General features: G+C 38.3%; 2 protein-coding genes across 5 annotated transcripts in view; one reads left to right on the top strand and one right to left on the bottom strand.

Annotated features, from left to right (window-relative positions):
• Positions 1-19,088, bottom strand: part of LOC132392642 (uncharacterized) — a 709,726-nt gene that overhangs the window by 533,702 nt on the left and 156,936 nt on the right. The gene's annotated exons all lie outside the window — the stretch shown is intronic.
• ppp1r1c (protein phosphatase 1, regulatory (inhibitor) subunit 1C) overlaps positions 1-19,088 on the top strand; it is a 120,656-nt gene that overhangs the window by 83,768 nt on the left and 17,800 nt on the right. The window contains exons 6-8 of one of the 4 annotated variants that reach the window (XM_059966793.1): positions 6,103-6,357; positions 7,894-7,959; positions 17,182-17,349. In XM_059966793.1, coding sequence (XP_059822776.1) covers positions 6,103-6,357; positions 7,894-7,959; positions 17,182-17,349 — 489 coding nt within the window. The remainder of the gene's footprint in view (positions 1-6,102; positions 6,358-7,893; positions 7,960-17,181; positions 17,350-19,088) is intronic. The other 3 variants (XM_059966792.1, XM_059966794.1, XM_059966795.1) reach the window with 3 other exon arrangements.

Raw genomic sequence — 19,088 nt, forward strand, 5'->3', positions numbered from 1 at the left:
GGGTGCATGGAACATGCTGCCAGGGTAGTGATAGAGGCAGATGCATTAGGAGAGGTTTAAGCGACTCTTAGATAGGCACATGGATAAAAGCAAAATGGAGGGCTATGCAGGAGTTAAGTGTCAAACAGGTTAAAGGTTTAGCACAATATCATTGGTCAAAGGACCTGTGTGGTGTTATGTTCTATAGGGAGTTTTAGAAAGGAAGCAGTCTTGGCACTTGGGAGATGTATGTTTAGGTATCAGATGAAAATTGCAGTGATGACTTACATCTATAATATTTGTCAATATTAACATTTTTGAAGTAAACTGCCACTTAATTGGGGTATTTCCTGAGAAAACTATCAGAGGGCATTTTGAGAATAGCTTGTTACTAGAACCAAAAGATGAGAGAACAATTGTAGAGCAAAATTAATAATGTCTCTGTAAAAGAAAACATTGTTGAAAACTAGACAAAATCAACGTCAAATATGTTTGATGGTGTAAACTTTGCACAAAAGTATTTGGTGAAGTGGATTACTGCTTTATGTCCATGTGAGTATGATTCATGTTTTACACAGTCCATGTTTCATTGCTTCATTATAGCATTAAAATGGCTTTCAGCATTATAAAGTGAAAACAAATCACTTTTCTTCTCCTGCCAGCCTTGTATTTAAAAGAAAGATATGTTTTTTCACATCTCATTGTTTTCATCTCTAATTACCTTAGATAACACAGTAGGGAGTAGCTTTCATGAACTGCTGCAGATTCTCCCACAGTGCTGAGGGCAGGGAGTTCCGGATTTAGACCCGGGATGAGAAGGATGAAGGACTGGTGATACTTACACTACCAGCAGGCTCCACAACAAGTCAAGACTGTATCCGACTTGGATGGGAATCTATTGGTGCTTTTATTCTCAGGAGCCTGCTGCACTCGTCCTACTTGGTGGAATAAGTCACAGGATTGTGCATAGTCGGGGTGTGTAGCTTCTCTGCACTTTGTAGGTGGTACCTGCTGGCGCCATGTGTACTGTGGTGGTGGGAATGAGCATTTATGCACCAACCATGGATGTTTTGCTTTGTCCTGGATGTTGTTCAGCTTGTTGAGGGTAGCTGGTGCTGCATATGTCCGATAAAGTGTGCAGCATTCCACTACGTTCCTCAACAATGCCTTGTAGCTGATGGTGGAGGAATGGATTATCAGAATGCGAGTCATTTGCCACAGGATACAGAGCTGTTCCCATAGCCATGGTACTTATATATCTGGTCCATATGAATTTCTAGGGACCTCAAAGGTGAGGAATTGTCAGCAGAAATACAATTGAATATGCAAGTTAGGTGGATGGATTCCCTCTTGTTGGACATGGCTTTGCTTAGCACTTTCATGGTTTGAGTATCATTTGTCTGTGCCATTGCATTTCATACAGTGAAAATGGGAAAAGTTGTTCTTCTTGTAAATGAGAGATTGCTAGTGTGTAAGCACAGATATCAACCAATGTAAAAAAAGTTAAGGTATATTGAGATGACTCTAAAAGGTTGTTGAAGAGTATAGCGGGAAGGGGGCGAGAACCCTAATTTATGGTTTAATACTTTTCTATTCCTAATGCAATATTAACAGCTTTGGTTCTCAGCTAAATTTCTCAGTGGTGCTCACTGTAACTCAAAGCCTCTTTCTTGAACTTTGGGTCAGCTTGAGCCTGCAGGATAGGTCCTCTGCATCTGAACAGGATACATTGAGGGGCAGGATGACCACAGGTAGACCCATGACAGCAAACTCCAGACCTTGTACTTACATTCAACAGTCCAAATGTTACATTTATGTTACAGCTTGAGCAACCAAACAGGATTAAAAGTGAACTACAAAGATAATTGGCCAAGAAATTACAGTCAGTGGCACTGGGTTACTGATTGACAAATTGCGCTAATCCAAATGCTCCACATGTCTCCAGAATGTCTTGTAGCTGATGAAGGTGTTTGAGATGTTTGAAGGTGAGCCACTTATTACTTCAATCATAGTTTAGTAACCTTATTATTGATTGGTCAATAATGCATCCCCATGTCCAACAGCCAGATGCTTCCCCAGTTCGATGTTCTGTCTGAAAGTCAGCATTACCTTATAATTCATTTAAATGACAGAAGTTGCAATACAAAACTTGTTCTACCCTTGAGAAAGGAAATGCCTGTTTCACATACTTCATTAAGTAGACTTTTTGCAATTTACTTTGTGTTATCTCCCATCCCAGAACTAGAGACAGGCATTCAGTCCCATAAAATAACTTTGTTAGAAAGAGATGTTTTATTCAGTTGTATGGTACTCATTGAGTTAATATGATCAATGTTAAGCTGGCCTCAGAAATGTTCTCATGTCTCCCACAGTCCTCCCCAGTGTTTACTAGACAAGTCATTGCATCCTTCACAGTGAGAACCCACAGGGACTGATGCAGTAGAGACTGCATAACAGTGAAGGTGGGTGGGGAGTGGTGGAAAGGTCATTACTTGCAATATCAGCCAGCTGTTAAATCTGGCACTCTTCAATATTTAAAATTATTAAGCCATCAAATACTTCTCAAATTATGAAAACTTAAAATAAAAACTCACTGAAACATAGAGATCCCTGAAGATTTAAATCAATTGAATAATTAAAGTACTTGATCCTCCCACTTATTCTCCCCCATATAATTCAGTGAAACCGTTCCTGTGACATCTACAGAACAGTAGCTGAAGTGAAGGAGAATTGTCACTACATAATGCTGTTTGAGGAGTGCTTTTTGGCAAAGATACTGCCTCCAACTTCACGACATCCACATTTTTCTGAAGTCCCAGTAATGCTGCTTATGCAGGGAAGTGTCAGCAGATCCATACAAAAGTCTGGTCCATGATATTTCAGTATGACAATTGATATTGATATAGGAGTAAGTGGAATATTTGAATCAAAGAACAAAAGATCAATTATATGTCCTATTCTACATAACTTTATACATTCTGAATTCAATGGCCCAGTGTTTGCTGGAAACAAATGCTGTTCACAAAGAAAGTTGTTCACAAAGCTCTGGAAATCCCTGAGAAATTGATCTCTCTTTTTCATAAAAGAGGATATTTTTTTCAAAGTAGCTTCATTCTGGTGTCAGCTGCTCTGGGATTCACCAATGGTGATTACTCCCTATCCAAACATGTTATTATAAGCAAAAAGAAAGACTGCAGATATGCCACTCAAAACCGGCAGAAGCTGACATAACAAATTTTTAAAAAGCTGTGTTAATTTTGGATTATATTTAAAATCTGAATTGAGGAAATTAGACTGAGTATTAATCATCTTCTTAGACCTTCTCTCAGGACTTGCTTTTACTCTGGTTCTGTGGATCCTGAGGTGGCTGATAATGCCAATTATGCGATGAGAAATCACAGGTACATCGTATTTTAAAAAGTGTTTTTAAGAAAGGTTTAATTCAGCCCACTTTACATTATGTTCAGGACATCCCAAAATGCTTTACAGCCAATGTAGTACTTGAAGTATTGTTCATTTTCAAATACAATTCTGGTTAATTGGCCTTTTGTTTAATTGGGGCAGCTTCTTATTTGGGACAACTTTTAAAAAACAAAAACCAATCCAGAAAATTGCAGGGATTCCCTTTGCTTACTTGGTATATTACACCACTTTATTGGGGCAGGAGACAGTTGCTGAACATCTTCTATCTAGCTTCAATTACATGCAAGTGCGTAGCTGTTAGGTATTAGATCATGCTCTGAGGCAGCAGGTTTTTAGATAGTGTCAGTTCAGTGTGTTTGTGTTCAAAAAGCAGTGATTGTCACTGATAACTGTTGAGAAATAAGCGGCTGGACAATTCAGAACAGTTTTGCTCACTGCAGTTTCAAGCATTCCGGCTTGGAGATGGCAGAAACAGCCAGGAGTGAAAAGAAAAGGATTACAATACTTCACGGAGTTAGGAACTACTGCATGAAGAATTTGAAGATATTGATAATCATCTTGAAGATTACAATGAAATTGAAGATTTAGAGGATGCAGTCATTGACAACATTTTATGAAGGTGGTCCATTACCTGCACTGGGCACCTGTGTTGATTTTGTTCATTGCATACAGTGGATAAATTCCTGCACTGATGACTATTAGGAACTATGTTTTATAGCTCTGTTGTACTATCGTTAGTGTTCTAATTGTTTCTGTATTTTATTTAACTACATAATTTGATGTTCAGTTTGTCTTTTTTATACTTTTTTCACTATTTGCATGAAATCTCGGCTAATTGGGGCAGCTGCTTAATTGGGCCAAAATATACTGGTCCCAATTAACTGGAATAGAAAACATGGTAGCAAATTTTCTTACTTTTTCACAGAGCGGCACATGATGAAATAATGGCTGAATGAGTTGTGCACCTGCTGTTGTATGGACCACATTCTATGGCCTGGATCTACACACTGTACTATTCCTTAAATCTATCACCTATGGCAATCAGGTGATAGGGATAACTAGTATTGAGAAGAAGCATTTGTGACTGGAAATTCCAGTCCAACTAATAGCTAAGCCATTGATCTTCCTAATTTTTGTAACCAGTTCCATGCCATGTAAGATCATTTTCGGAGAGGATCTCAGTTAATGAACATGCCAGGTTTTGATTCATGTCATTAGTCCTGTTAATGCAATACCTCAATTCCTTCCTTCTGACACTTCATCTCTCAAACAACTGCTGATTATTTTAGGAGCGCGTTATCAGCCAGTATTAAATATTTGAGTTGATCTTATATGATCGCTCACTGACACATATTAAAGAAATAAGAGATGATTGCATTTCTGCTCAAAATTAAATGTGGATTTACGAATCATTAAGTAACTTAATTTGTTGAGTACATAATAATGCACATCAGTCAACATGCTCAGAGTTAATTGAATAAGAATCTTTGGAACTGACTAATTTCTCAATTGCAACATTTCAATGTTTAATGCAGCCCAAGTATCTTTAAGGTACCAGAGATGAACTAGAATTGGTACTCATTGACCTGAAGGCCTAGTGACCTGCCCGTAACACATTTGCTTTTAGGTAGTTTTTGCATTCCTTCATCTGCTAAAGATGCAGAATCAAATATCTCACATGTTATTAGGACAAAATACGTTAAGATGCTCAAGTGAAAAATTTCAATAGGATTTTAAGTGGAAGAAATAATTTGTTTCCACTGAAGGAAAGTAATGAATATTTGGGAACATAAACATAAATAATTTTAGCTTTTAATTTTAGTTCGTTTTGAAATTTTACTGTTTGAAACCATTAAATAGTATGATCCTGGAACAGTGAAGTAATGCTAACATTTTATTCAGAAATTAGCACAAGCTGTGAAAAGAAGGATCAGTTGACCAAGGAAGGAATGTGCTTCTAAGATGCAATGCTATGGGAATACCTTTTGGACAATGAAGACTTGTAGGGTTTTTCCCATGAGTAGTTGAATGACGCTATCCGAGCAAGAGCTTTTCCAACATTTCTAGTAAGTACTTGGAGTATTGCCATTGTATTTGCATTAGACAAGGTAGTGCGCTTTCTTACTGAGGGCTGCTACTTGGTTGCATTTTTCTCTCCCATGGCACAAATAACAAACTCAAATTAAGTAGACTCCTTGCCCATTATTATTATTAAAGCTGGGTATAAGATTAAATAAATAGCGTTTGATTATTTTTTGTTGGTACCATTACCTTCAGAGGACAAACGTAGGTAACATCGAGTTCCTGGGTTATTCATAGGTAGAGGATATGGAAGTGAATTGATGAAAAAAGTAACTATCCAGTTCATCAGAAGTTGCAGGTTTTCTATTTAAACCATGTTTTACAAGAAGGCATTGTTTCCTGATTATTCAGGGCATCAAAGGATATGGTGAGAAGGCAGGTGTATGGGGTTGAGTGGGATATGGGATCAGTCATGATGGAATGGTGGAGCAGACTCGATGGGCTGAATGGCCTAATTCTGCTCCTACGTCTTATGGTCTAAGAATCCAAGCTGTTCGGTAGGCTTCTATACATTTTTGTTTTTACCAGAGACTTGAAATGTCAACTAATTTATTGCACAGGTAAAGCAAGTAATTGGCTAGCGTGAACTAATTATTAAACCGAGTGCTCTTGTTGAAGCAGAACTTCAGTTGCTGGTGGAGCAGCATCTTCAGAAACAGGAGCAGCCGAAGCAGGATTACTCTGAAAGTGACCCCAGCTGTCTAGACGAGCTTAGCCCAATGATGACTGAGTGCTGTCATAGCAAAGGAGCCCCTGCTTGCTTGGCAGGCACAGACTGGGGTACCCTCAAAAGCTGTGAACACATCAGCAACCAAACGGGCATCCAACTGCTACTAAATGCTGAGGAACCCCCAGACAACAGCTCTATCGCTGGTAAGTCAACAGCAGTTCTAGAATTATTACTCCTTCCATCACTATACCCAATCACCACAAGATTCTTGATGATTTCATGAGAGATCACACCATCAATGAGCTCAGACCATTTCTCATCAAACTGCAGTTTCACTTATGGCTGTAAAGCTATCAGATTGGAGTACAGCTATCTCTTGTTTTGCTGCAGTGTTACATTTGCTGCTGATTTTGATAACACATAGCTGCATTAACATTTGAACGTTCACACATTAGTTGATATCATTATCATTCATGTACTACACATTTAGTATTTATGCAGACTCTAAGTCATACTTGGAGAGTTACAAATATGAACAATAAAATGCAATTATCAATAATCTCATTTTTAGATTCACCAAAAGTAATTTTCCACCATTTGTCACAATAGAAAATTAAAATAATTCCAGTAATATGTCAAACAAACATCTTTGATTTTTCAATGGACAACATGCTTCAAGATATACAATTAATGTACACTATATGGCCATATTTTTAAACAAGCTTAAAAATACGCTTGTCGTTGACATGACGTATGACATAGCAGAAGCTACTACAGTCATATTTAAGCTGTGAGTTCAGAATTGAGGCAATAAACTGCCAAAGTTTATGTATGTAGAATTGAAAAAAATATATGGATTGTAAAAATCAGCACTGCCTATTTAAAGACTCCCTATTGATTTTGTTATATAAAACACAACTTAAAACTTGCATTTTAATGATCTTCATTAAATTCATTAAATGAATTTGATATCTTGAAGACTGTGCCTTAAGCAAGGACCAAGTCTAAAGAATACTGACAGTGACATGATCATAGTCCACGGTGATGGTAATACTCAAGTAATAAAAAAGGCACATCTTCACATTCAGCAGATCTCCCACCCAGAAGTTTCAGAACCAACAAATCTCAGGTCAACTTCAAGTGACCGAATCTTTAAACTTGCAAGAATGCTTTGCACTTTCAAGGGTTTACAAAGGAGTTTTTAGTCCTGCTTTTGAAGTGTATTGCTGGAATTATTTGAAAGCACATTTTGCTTTTGCTGTTAGCAGGTGCCTCCTGCTAAGTTTTAAGACCATGACATAATTTTATTTAGCATAGGAACAAAACAGCACTGGTAGTATACCAAAATATGTTCAGCTATTGGCATTTAGTTGCAAGAGAGTGCCCTGACATGTTCCTGATGGACTCCTATCCCTAGTTAATTTCTCAATTCTATAACTCATCTCTAAAATCCAATTATTGATGTTCTTGTCTGACTAACTGCATCAATAATTATAGCAACCACCCTTAATCAATTAATCATTGCACAGGTTAATTGAAGTGAGCATGTAGGAGTTATACTCAAACAACAGTTTTCTAGACTAGCTATTCAAAAACATTGAACCTTGCTCATTGGATCTAAGATTCATCCAAACACCTTAATTTCCCCAGACATCCATTGGCTTTCCTGGGTCATTCTGACAGTAAAACATTATTGTACCGATTTGAATGGCAGTCTTAAAATTTGTACTTTATATCAGGGAATTGCCTACTGTGGATACACCAAGGCAAAAAAAATGCTGCTACAGAAAAGTCACAAGTTTCAGGTAGACCTTCTTAAGTTATCTCATGTGCATTTTAACAAAATGAAAGTTTCACTAATTCATGTGGTTGTTGTGCAGAAGGAAGCATATCTTTTATGTTGCAGATTAATTGATCAGTATTCCTTTGCTGCGTTACTAACTCTATTTTCCTGTTAAATGAATTTAACATACATTTTCAATGTAATGAGTTCACAGCACTTGCAGTGTCTTTTGAATGAATTCAGAAATCAGCACAAATAAAAATGTTTTACAAACAAAACAAATGACTCAAATTATGGCAAACCAAATCAGTATAAAATAACTTCACTCGGTGAAAGTATTACTTCCTGTGGCTGTATTATATATTGGGATAATTTCCGCAATGTAGATATATTTACATTTAATTAATCTATAGCAAATTACTAATCAATAACTTTGAAGACAGTCAAATGATCAGCATAATTTTTCATCTGTAGGATGAGACATACAAACGTGGGAACCTAATCATTGCCTGTCTCTTTATAAGATATCCGATATTACAATTTTTAACCACATCTGTAACATGACAATCAGCCATAACTCAAATGTGGTCTGTTCCATTGACAGAGAAAGGAGTCTGTGATATTTCTTTGTTCTAATGTTTCCTGCCATTCTCCCTTTAAAAATCCTTCAAAATGACAGCTTTGTAGAGAGCAAGGATCTTGCATTTTATTAAATCTTAAACAGGTTTTGGGAATGGACAGAGAAAAAAGACCTCAAGTCGACTTGGAATTTATCTGATGCTTTTTAAATGATAACAAGTCAGCAACTTGTTTAACATCCAACTCCAAATTTGCAAGTCGAAAATTAAGGAACTTCACTCAAATGGACATATTTTCAATGTGCTAAAATTAAATAATTAGATATTAATCGGTTAATTAGATATTAACTAAAATCAGATTTGCACTTGACCTATGTAATATGTTGGTGTTCCATGTACAGCAGGAAGTTGTAGACATTCAATTGGAAAGAAATGGAAGGAAATGACATTGTATCAACAAAGTAAAAGGGGCAACTAGAATAATATTCAATTTTGAAATTGACAAACAGCAAGGATCAAGGAAATGGGAAAAAACTAATTCAGTATTTCTATTACAGTGGATTCTAATTAATTGGGACATATCAGGACCAGTACAGTTTGGCCCAATTAAGCGGCTGCCCTAAATAGCCAAAGTTTCAATGAAATAGTTCAAAAGAGACAAATTAGAACACTATGAATATCACTTCAATACTACAAATTGTGTATTATTTTCTAATAGTTATTGACAGAGGAATTCATGTGATGTACTCTGCCATGATCTTCTGATTGACTAAATGAATAAAATTAGTGCAGACAACGAACCACTTTCATTGCCTTCCTGCATGAAGTAGTGTCAAAAATCACTGCTTTTTAATTCATTGTTGGTCAGCCCAATGTAATAACAACACATAAGCATTACAAACAGCTCCAATCTGTTTTAATAGCTCAAGTTATCAATATTTTACAGAAATTTATAAAAATATACAGCTGAGTGGATATCAGGTTCTAACTGCATAGATGTTGTAGGCAGACAAACTATTGACTTTGGAAAATTGAACAGCTAATTTAAATGCAAGAAGGAAGCAGCCCTGGAAGAAATATTCTAAGATCCACAAAACATTATTTTTTATAAAGCATTTCCCAACTGACTTCCTTCACCTCTTTTTCTCAGTCAGCCTTCGCATCTTTGCACAATATTGGATCCCTTCTCCATCTTAGCTCAGTTGCTGGGTTTCATATAGCTCTGGCCCTTCCCCTACACCAGTTATTGTGCTGCAAAGAAGGACAAAGGTTCAAAAAGATCCAAAGGTCATTTATTATCAAACATGTATCCATACACAACTCTGAAATTTGCATTTCTTCAGATATCCATCAAACAAAGAAAGAACATGTAAATCATTCAGAGCAAACATCAGACTCTCCCCCAACCCCCGTACAAAAAAGAATGGCATCCTGATCATCAGCTCCCCCCCAAAACCTCAGTCCCCCCACACAAACGGAATAGGAAATTTGACCCCCAAACAACCCCACTCCCACACAAAAAAATAGAACACTGACAGAACATCAACCTCCAAACCGAGAGAGCATTGTACGCTGGTGCCATCTTGACACTGCCTGTCACTAAAATTATTGAATTGAGTCTTAGTTTGCTTCCCATCCAATACATTTTCACACATAAAGATACATAATTTCACTTGTATTAATTTGATCTGCAATCTCTTGCATTATGCAGTAGAATATAACTGAACAAAGGAATCTGAAATAATACTAGTAAATGCAAGTATAGTTATAGAACCAGATATACTTAGATACTTCTGAAATGATAATGAAAATTTAGTTTCATAAATTTCAGACACTCTTAGTGCACTCAGTCAATATAATAACCTATAATTTAATTACATTGGACTCTGGTTATCTGACACTCATCAGGACCAGTACATTTTGGTCCAATTAAGCGACTGCCCCAAATAGCTGAAGTTGCATGGAAATAATTTTAAAAGGTATTAAAAGGCAAACTAAGTAATACATTATGTATTTAAATGAAATATAGAATAACTTACAACACTACCAATAGTACAACAGTATTATAAAACAGTGTATTAGTTATTGACAGAAGAATTCAATGAACAGAATCAGTGACACACACAAAATGCTGGTGGAACGCAGCAGGCCAGGCAGCATCTATAGGGAGAACCACAGTCAACTTTTCGGGCTGAGACCCTTTGTCAGGACTGACGAAGTCAGTGAGGACACTTACTGCAGATAATGGACTGTTTTCATGCATGCTATCGAAGATTGCCTCTTCAAACTCTTCAACTTCATTGTAATAATCAAGATGATTATCAATGCCTTCAACTTCTTGTGAGCTCCTAATTTGTTGAAGCAGTGAAATTGTTTCATTTTCACTCTCAGCTGTTTCTGTCATGTCCAAGCCTGAATGCTTGAAACCACAGTGAGCAAAACTGTTCTGAATTGTCTTCCAGTTATTCCTCACTAACTATCAGTGATAAAATTCACTGCTTTTTGAACACAAATACACGCAACTGATGCTATTTAAAAACTGATCGCTCAAAGGACAGTGTCGTGTCTAATGGCCACACTTGTGTGCACGACTGACGCTAGTAAGAACCTGTTCAGCAATTGTCTCCTTCCCTATTTAAGTAGCATAGTGTCCCAAATAAATGAAGGGTATCCCAGCAATTTTCTCAATTAGTGTTTGTTCTTTAAGATTTGTCTCAAATAAGCAGCTGCCCCAATTAACCAGAATCCACAATATTTCATATTTTATTCCTAAGTTTGTCATTATTTTTGTTTATTGTATCTAAATATTTTTAAATAAATTATGTATTTAAATAACTTCCTCTGCACAATAATTCTTAGCCATAAGGTTGCATTCTCAGTACCCTACTCTACTCCCTGTGGTCAAACTCTATCCCCAAGTTTGCAAATGATACCACTGTATACAACAGAGTATAGGAAAGGGATAGAGAGCCTAGTGACATGGTATTATGATGACAACCTTTTGCTTAATGCCAGCAAAACAAACAAGCTTGTCATTGAATTCAGGCAAGGAGAGCAGTGTACATGCTTCTGTTTATATCAATAGAGTTGAGATTGAGAATTTTACATTCCTTGGATTGAACATCACCAATAGCCTGTCCTAGATCAACCGCATAGATGAATGGGATAAAGGAATTTATTATATTCTCTTTGAACCTCATCAATTTTCAATTGATGCATCCTATCTGGATGCACCACAACTTTGTATGGAAACTGTTCTTCCCATGGCTGTGAGAAACTGCAAAATGTTGAGAACACTGCTCAACATATCATAGAACCAGCCTCCTCTCCATTGACTCTGTCTAGGTAAAGCAGCCAATATGATCAAGGACTCACCCACTCCAACCAGTCTCTCTTTTCTCTCTCTCCCATCAAGCAGAAGATTTAAAAAGCATGAAAAAACATATCAGCAGTCTCAAGGATAACTTTATCTCACTGTTAGAAAGCTATTGAATTGTTCCTTTGTACAACAAGATGGATTTCTGGCTTCACAGTCTACCTTATTGTGACCTTAAACTTTATTATTTACCTGAACTGCACTTTCTATGTAACTGTAATACTTCATTCTGCACTTTTATAGACTTACCTTGTACTACCTCAGTGCACTGTTGTACTGAGTTGATCTGTATGGTCAATATGCAAAATACTGATCTTTGGTACACATGATAATAATAAATCAATTTACTTTATCAATACTTTTCAGTCAGTAAGCTGAAGATCAAACTCCGGAAACAATGATCCCTCTTCCTCCTCTCTGCAGAGGATGAACAGTGATAGGAGGCCTTTCCTTCTTTTAATTGGTACCTAGGCCTCACACATCCTGGGATGTGGTGGTGCTTCACTTTAACCCTTGGCAAAGCTCCAGACATCTCCATTTGCCAAAGTTTAGGTAGATTATTCCTATTGTCAATCTGCGTGAGATCAATTCATAAGGGAGATCTTTAGCTCTCTGGGACCTGACCCCCATTATTGTGTTTAAATCTTTTGTTGTAATCCCCTCTTGATATAAACATTCACGGAAATTGCACAAGTTCGCACATCTCTGAAAGCTGCCAGTTTGAAATTCACAGAAACTGAAAATGTAGAGCACAGGAGACCGTTACAAGAGGAAGAGCAGCTACTTGATAACTTACAGAACCAGGCCAGTAGCCCTATAGACCACAAGTTCTTAAGTTCAGACTCATAGAATACTGAACAGAAACAGGCCCTTCTTGTCGGTGGTAACTATTATTCTTCCTTGTCCCATCAGCCTGCACCTGGATCATAGCCCTCCACACCCCTCCCATCCATGTACCTATCCAAATTTCTCCTAACTGTTGAAATCAGACTTGCATCAACCATTTCCGCTAGCAACTTGTTCCTCACTCTCGTCACCCTCTGAGTGAAGATGTCCGCCCCCATGTTTCCCTTAAACATTACCTCCTTCATCCTTAACCCATGACACCAAGTCTCATCCAACCTCAATGGAAAAAACCTACTTGCATTTAAACTGTCTGTACCCCTCATAATTTTGTATACCTCTTTTAAAACTCCCCTCATTCTCCTATGCTTCAGGAAGAGCCCTAACCTATTCAACCTTTCTTTGTAACTCAGGTCCTTATGTGTCGGCAACATCATAAACATTCTCTATACACTTCCAATCTTATTGACATATTTCCTGTGGGTGACCAGAGCTGGGATGGCATGGAAGTGTAATGGATAGCAGAATGCTTTACAGAATCAGAATCAGGTTTATTATCACCAGTATGTGACATGAAATTTATTAACTTAACAGCAGCAATTCAATGCAATACATAATAAAGAGGAAAACAATAATAACTAACTAAAGTAAATCTTATTCTGTATATTTTATACGGTATGCGTATATTGAATAGATTAAAAATTGTGCAAAAACCAGAAATACTGTATATTAAAAAAAAGTGAGGTAGTGCCCAAGGGTTCAATGTTCACTTAGGAATCAGATGGCAGAGGGGAAGAAGCTGTTCCTGAATTGCTGAGTGTGTGGGTTCAGGCTTCTGTACCTCCTCCCTGATGGTAACAGTGAGAAAAGGGCATGCCTTGGGTGCTGGAGGTCCTTAATAATGGACACTGCCTTTCTGAGACACCGCTTCCTGAAGATGTCCTGGATACTCTGTAGGCTACTACCCAAGATGGAGCTGACTAGATTTATGACACTCTGCAGCTTTTTTTGCAGAGTGTCATAAATTTAGTCAGCTCCATCTTGGGTAGTAGCCTACACCCCCATACTAGGACAGTGATGCAGCCTGTCAGAATGGTCAGGTACCATACCGGTGACCCTGGTTCAACTCCTGCCACTGCCTGTAAGGAGTCTGTACGAAATCCCCATGACTGTGTGGGTTTCTTCTGAGTGCTCTGGTTTCCTCCAACAGTCCAAAAGCATATAGGTTGGTAGGATAATTAGCCATTGGAAACTGTCCTGTGAGTAGACCCAGATTATATCAGGAGATTGCTGGACGACATGGCTCAAAGGGCCTATTCTACGCTTTATCCCAATAACTAAATAATTGCACACAATTCTCCAAATTAGGCCTCACCAACATCTTAAACAACTTCAACATAACATCCCAACTCCTATACTCAATACTTTGATTTATGAACTCCAATGTGCCAAAAGCCCTTTTTACAGCCTAGTCTGTCTTTGATACCAGTTTCAAGGAATTCTGGATCTGTAGCTGGAGCCTTTATAAAGTCTGTATGGAGCCTGAAAGGTCCAGTACAGTAAGATACAGATTTGTGTAATAATAATCACTCTGATAGAGATAATGCTACACAAATCAGAAGAATGTTAACTTTTTAATAATTTCATTGATGACTCAAGAACCATTTCCACAATAGACAAGTATTTCCAAAATCTACTTGTAGGAGATGGGACTGGGTGTTGAGAATAATAGTATCATAGAATAATTCAGGACAGAAACAGACCCTTTTGGTCCACTTCATCCATACTGATCACCATCTGTGCTAATACCACTTGCTCACATTAATCCCATACCCCTTTATGTTTTTCGTATCATTCCTAATGCTTTCTAATTGTGCTTGCCTTCACTGATTCAGGCAGCTCATTCCAGATACTCACCAACCTCTGTGGAAAAAGTTGCCCCTCCTGATGTCCTTCAAATTTCCTCTTTCTCAATTTAAACTTGTTCCATTCAAACCTTGCCACGGGAAAAAGAAAACACAAGGAAATCTGCAGATGCTGGAGATTCAAGCCACACACACAAAATGCTGGTGGAACATAGCAGGCCAGGCAGCATCTATAGGAAGAAGCACTGTCGACGTATCAGGCTGAGACCCTTCATCAGTCCTGATTAAGGGCTACCAGATCTACCAGATCTGACTTCCTAAAGTACATTACCTCACTTTTGTTTGGATAATTTCCATCTGTCACTGCTCCACCCAACTTTCCATCTGATCAATGTTCTGTTATATCCTTAACTATACTTCTTTGATGTCTATGACTCCACTAATTTTCATGTCATCCACAAACATACTAGTCATTCCGCTTGCTCTAAATTCTCATCCAGGTCATAAGACATATGAGCGGAATTAGGCCATTCAGCCCATCAAGTCTGTCCTGCCATTGCATCATGGCTGATCCATTTCGCCTGCCTTCTCCCCATAGCTTTTCACATGCACATGCCTTAAATGCACCCAGTGACTTGGCCTCCACAGCCACATTTGGTAACAAGCTCCATAGATTCACCACCCTCTGGCTAAAGGAATTCCTCCTCATCTCTGTACTAAATAGATGAGTCTTGAGTTTGAGGCTGTGCCCTCTGGTCCTAGGCTCCCCCACCAAAGGAAATATCCACTTCACATCCACTTTATCTAGGCCTTTCAACATACAATAGGTTTCACTGAGATCACCCCTCATTCTAAGTTCAGCAAGCACAGGCCCAGGGCCTTCAATCACTGCTCATATGACAACCCTTTCATTGCTAGAATCATTCTTGTGAACTTCCTCTGAACCCTCTCCAACATCTATTACAAACAGCCAAGATTCTGACAGCAATCACTGTAGCACGCCTCTTGTTACAGACATCCAGTCAGAAAAAACACCCATCGACCATTGCTCTCTGCTTCTCATCACCAAGCCAAATTTTGGATCCATTTAGCCATCATACCATAGATCCCTTGTGCCTTAATCTGAATCAGCCTACCATGTGAGACTTTCACAAAAGCCTTACTAAAGACCATGCAACCTATATTTTCTCCTAGACTAGATTTACACAAGATTTCACGAAATTCAAAATGCTTAGGGATGATTTGTTTGAATCAGTAGTCAATTGTTAGGGGAAAGATGCATTTTTCATTGGTGGCTAAGCTCAGGACAATAGACATCATAAAAGAAGAACCAGGCCATTATCACAGACTTCAGGGAATGAATGTTCTGTCCCTACTCTTCTGTGCAAGCACCTTGCCCAAACATATAGCTTGTCCACTGTTTACTTTATAACTTCATAAGGCATTCCTTAAAAGTTGCAAATAAAGACCCAACATAAGTGTTAGTGCCCCTTCAACACCCAGGTGCCACCATGCACACCTAGCCTATGATATTTGATTGGGGAGAATGGGTCAAGTTGGTAGGAAAATTGACTCTGATACTAAGGGAAAGAGTAGTGGTGGAAAATATTTGGTCGTAAGGTGAGCTAAAGGATTATGGGAAAAGAAGAATTAGAGGCAGCAACTTGAACAAGGCTCAAGGCTGAAAGACTTTGAAAGATTGACTGAGCAAGGGTTTTTTCCTTTGGTTGGAAATAGCAGTGACTTGATGGAAGTGTATAAGATGATAAGAGGGATTCATAGAGTGGATAGCCACAGACTTTTTCCATGGAGTAAATAACTAATGCAAGGAGGCAAAATCTTGAGGTGATTGGAAGAAAGTATGCGGAGTGGGGGATGTCAGAGATAGGTTTTATAACCAGTGAGTGGTGGGTATGTGGAATGAACTTCCAGGGGTGGGAGGGAAGCATTAGATTGGTCTTGGAGAAGGTTGGCATAACATCGTGGGCTGAAGGGCTTGCACGGTAGTGTACTCTTCAATGTTCAATATTCTAGGAAACAAAAACACAGTTACCCTTGAGCAATTATTGCAACATAACATGAGATTTTCTAGAGAAACAAGAGATTCTTCAAACTCTGGAACTCTGGAACTCCTGAGGAACCCAGGAGGTCAGGTAGCATCTATAGAGGGTCTTAGCTCAAAACATTGACTGTTTCTTTCCCTCCATAGATGCTGCCTGATCTGTTGAGTTCCCTGGACGTTTTTTGCATGCATTGCTCATGAAATCTTTCTACTTGTTCAAAAGGTTGTATAACATCTAAGTCAGTACATTCATTAAACCATAAGTAGAAACTTGAATTAACGGCATTGAATCTGGTCTAACACTCCTAGATAATTCCGAGACAGTGGTATGAATTCTGCAATAAAGAAACAGGCAATGATATTTTTTTCCCAGTTATTTTTCCTGAAAATAAATTATTAAGCTTAGGATCATTGTTTCTGAAAGAAGGGAGAGTCCAGATATAACCCAGTCTGGAGTAAATTTATTGTCATTGAAGTGACTGCTGCATCACATGGCTTTGAAAAATTATTTCTATCACAGTTACAGGAACTGAACAGGTAGCTCCCCTTAAATGTAATGACGATGTGCCTCACCCGTTCTCAAGAAGTTCACAGGATCAACAGACAGAAACAGGCACAGATGAGCAAACTTTGAGACCTCGACGGAAAGATACACCATTTCTGCACCAGCCACCACCACTCATGACAGGTAGACTTTATGTTACATATTAAGCAAGAGTACTATTCCAACCATCTCATTTTCATAACCTGTCTTTAAAGAGTAACAATAATCTATATGTATTTCACAAAATTACATTTTTCTTGTACTCACTGCAGGGAAGAATGTTGCTAAGTTACTGACATTAACTTGAACAAATATAATTAGTAAACAGCTATCAAATTAAACTAGGTCACAATGAAATAAGCTTGTTAAAAGAAATCTTAACTTATTTCTTTTTAAACAGATTAACTGCTTTTCAGAAAAATTCAAAGCATTGAAGAAGTTTCAGACAAAATAATCTAATAGAATTATTTGGATACAGCTATTGTACCTATTTACTAAAGTAGCATAATTATAGAAACATAGATAACCTACAGCACCATACAGGCCCGTCAGCCCACAAAGCTGTACCAAACATGTCCTTATCTTAGAAATTATGTAGGGTTACCCATAGCCCTTTGTTTGTCTGAGCTCCATGTACCTGCCCAGGAGTCTCTTAAAAGACCCTATTGTAATCGCCTCCACCACCATCGCCGGCAGCCCATTCCACGCACTCACCACTCTCTGTGTAAAAAACTTACCCCTGACATCTCCTCTGTACATACTTTGAAGTGCTTTAAAACTATGCCCTCTCATGCTAGCCATTTCAGCCCTGGGAAAAAGCCTTTGACTATCCAAACAATCAATGCGTCTCATCATCTTATACACCTCTATCAGATCACCTCTCATCCTCTGTCGTTGCAAGGAAAAAAGGCCAAGTTCACTCAACCTGTTCTCATAAGGCATGCTTCCCAATCCAGGCAACATTTTTGTAAATCTCCTCTGCACCCTTTCTATGGAAATCTCCTCTGCAACCCTCCTATAGTGAGGTGATTAGAACTGAGCACAGTACTCCAAGTGGGATCCCACCAGGATCCTATATAGCTGCAACATTACTTCTCGAGTCCTAAACTCAGTCCCAAGATTGATGAAGGCCAATACATCCTCCACACTGCCAACTCCTACCATTATTACTATATTCTGTTATCATATTTGACCTACCAAAATGAACCACCTCACACTTACCTGGGTTGAACTTCATCTGCCACTTCTCAGCCCAGTTTTGCATCTTATCAAAGTCCCGTTGTAACCTCTGACAGCTCTCCACACTATCCACAACACCCCCAACTATTGTGTCATCAGCAAATTTACTAACCCATTCCTCCACTTCCTCATCCAGGTCATTTATAAAAATCACAAAGAGTAAGGGTCCCAGAACAGATCCCTGAGGCACTCCACTGGTGACCAACCTCCATGCAGAATATAACCCATCTACAACCACCCTTTGCCTTCTGTGGGCAAACTAGTTCTGGATCCACAAAGCAATATCACCTTGGATCCCATGCCTCCTAACATTCTCAATAAGCCTTTCATGGGGTACCTTGTGAAATGTCTTGCTGAAATCCATATGCACTACATCTACTGCTCTACCTTCATCAATGTGTTTAGTCACATCCTCAAAAAAATTCAATCAGTCTCGTAAGGCATGACCTGCCTTTCACAAAGCCATGTTAACTATTTCTAATCATATTATGCCTCTCCAAATGTTCATAAACTCACTGGTCTATAATTTCCTGGGCTATCTCTACTCCCTTTCTTGAATTTCCCTGAGAACATCTGTTCCCAATTCATGCTTCCAAGTTCTTGCCTGATATTCTCATATTTCCCCTTATGCCAATTAAATGCAT

The sequence above is a fragment of the Hypanus sabinus genome, chromosome 4, assembly GCF_030144855.1.
Source record: "Hypanus sabinus isolate sHypSab1 chromosome 4, sHypSab1.hap1, whole genome shotgun sequence".
NCBI lineage: Eukaryota > Metazoa > Chordata > Chondrichthyes > Myliobatiformes > Dasyatidae > Hypanus > Hypanus sabinus.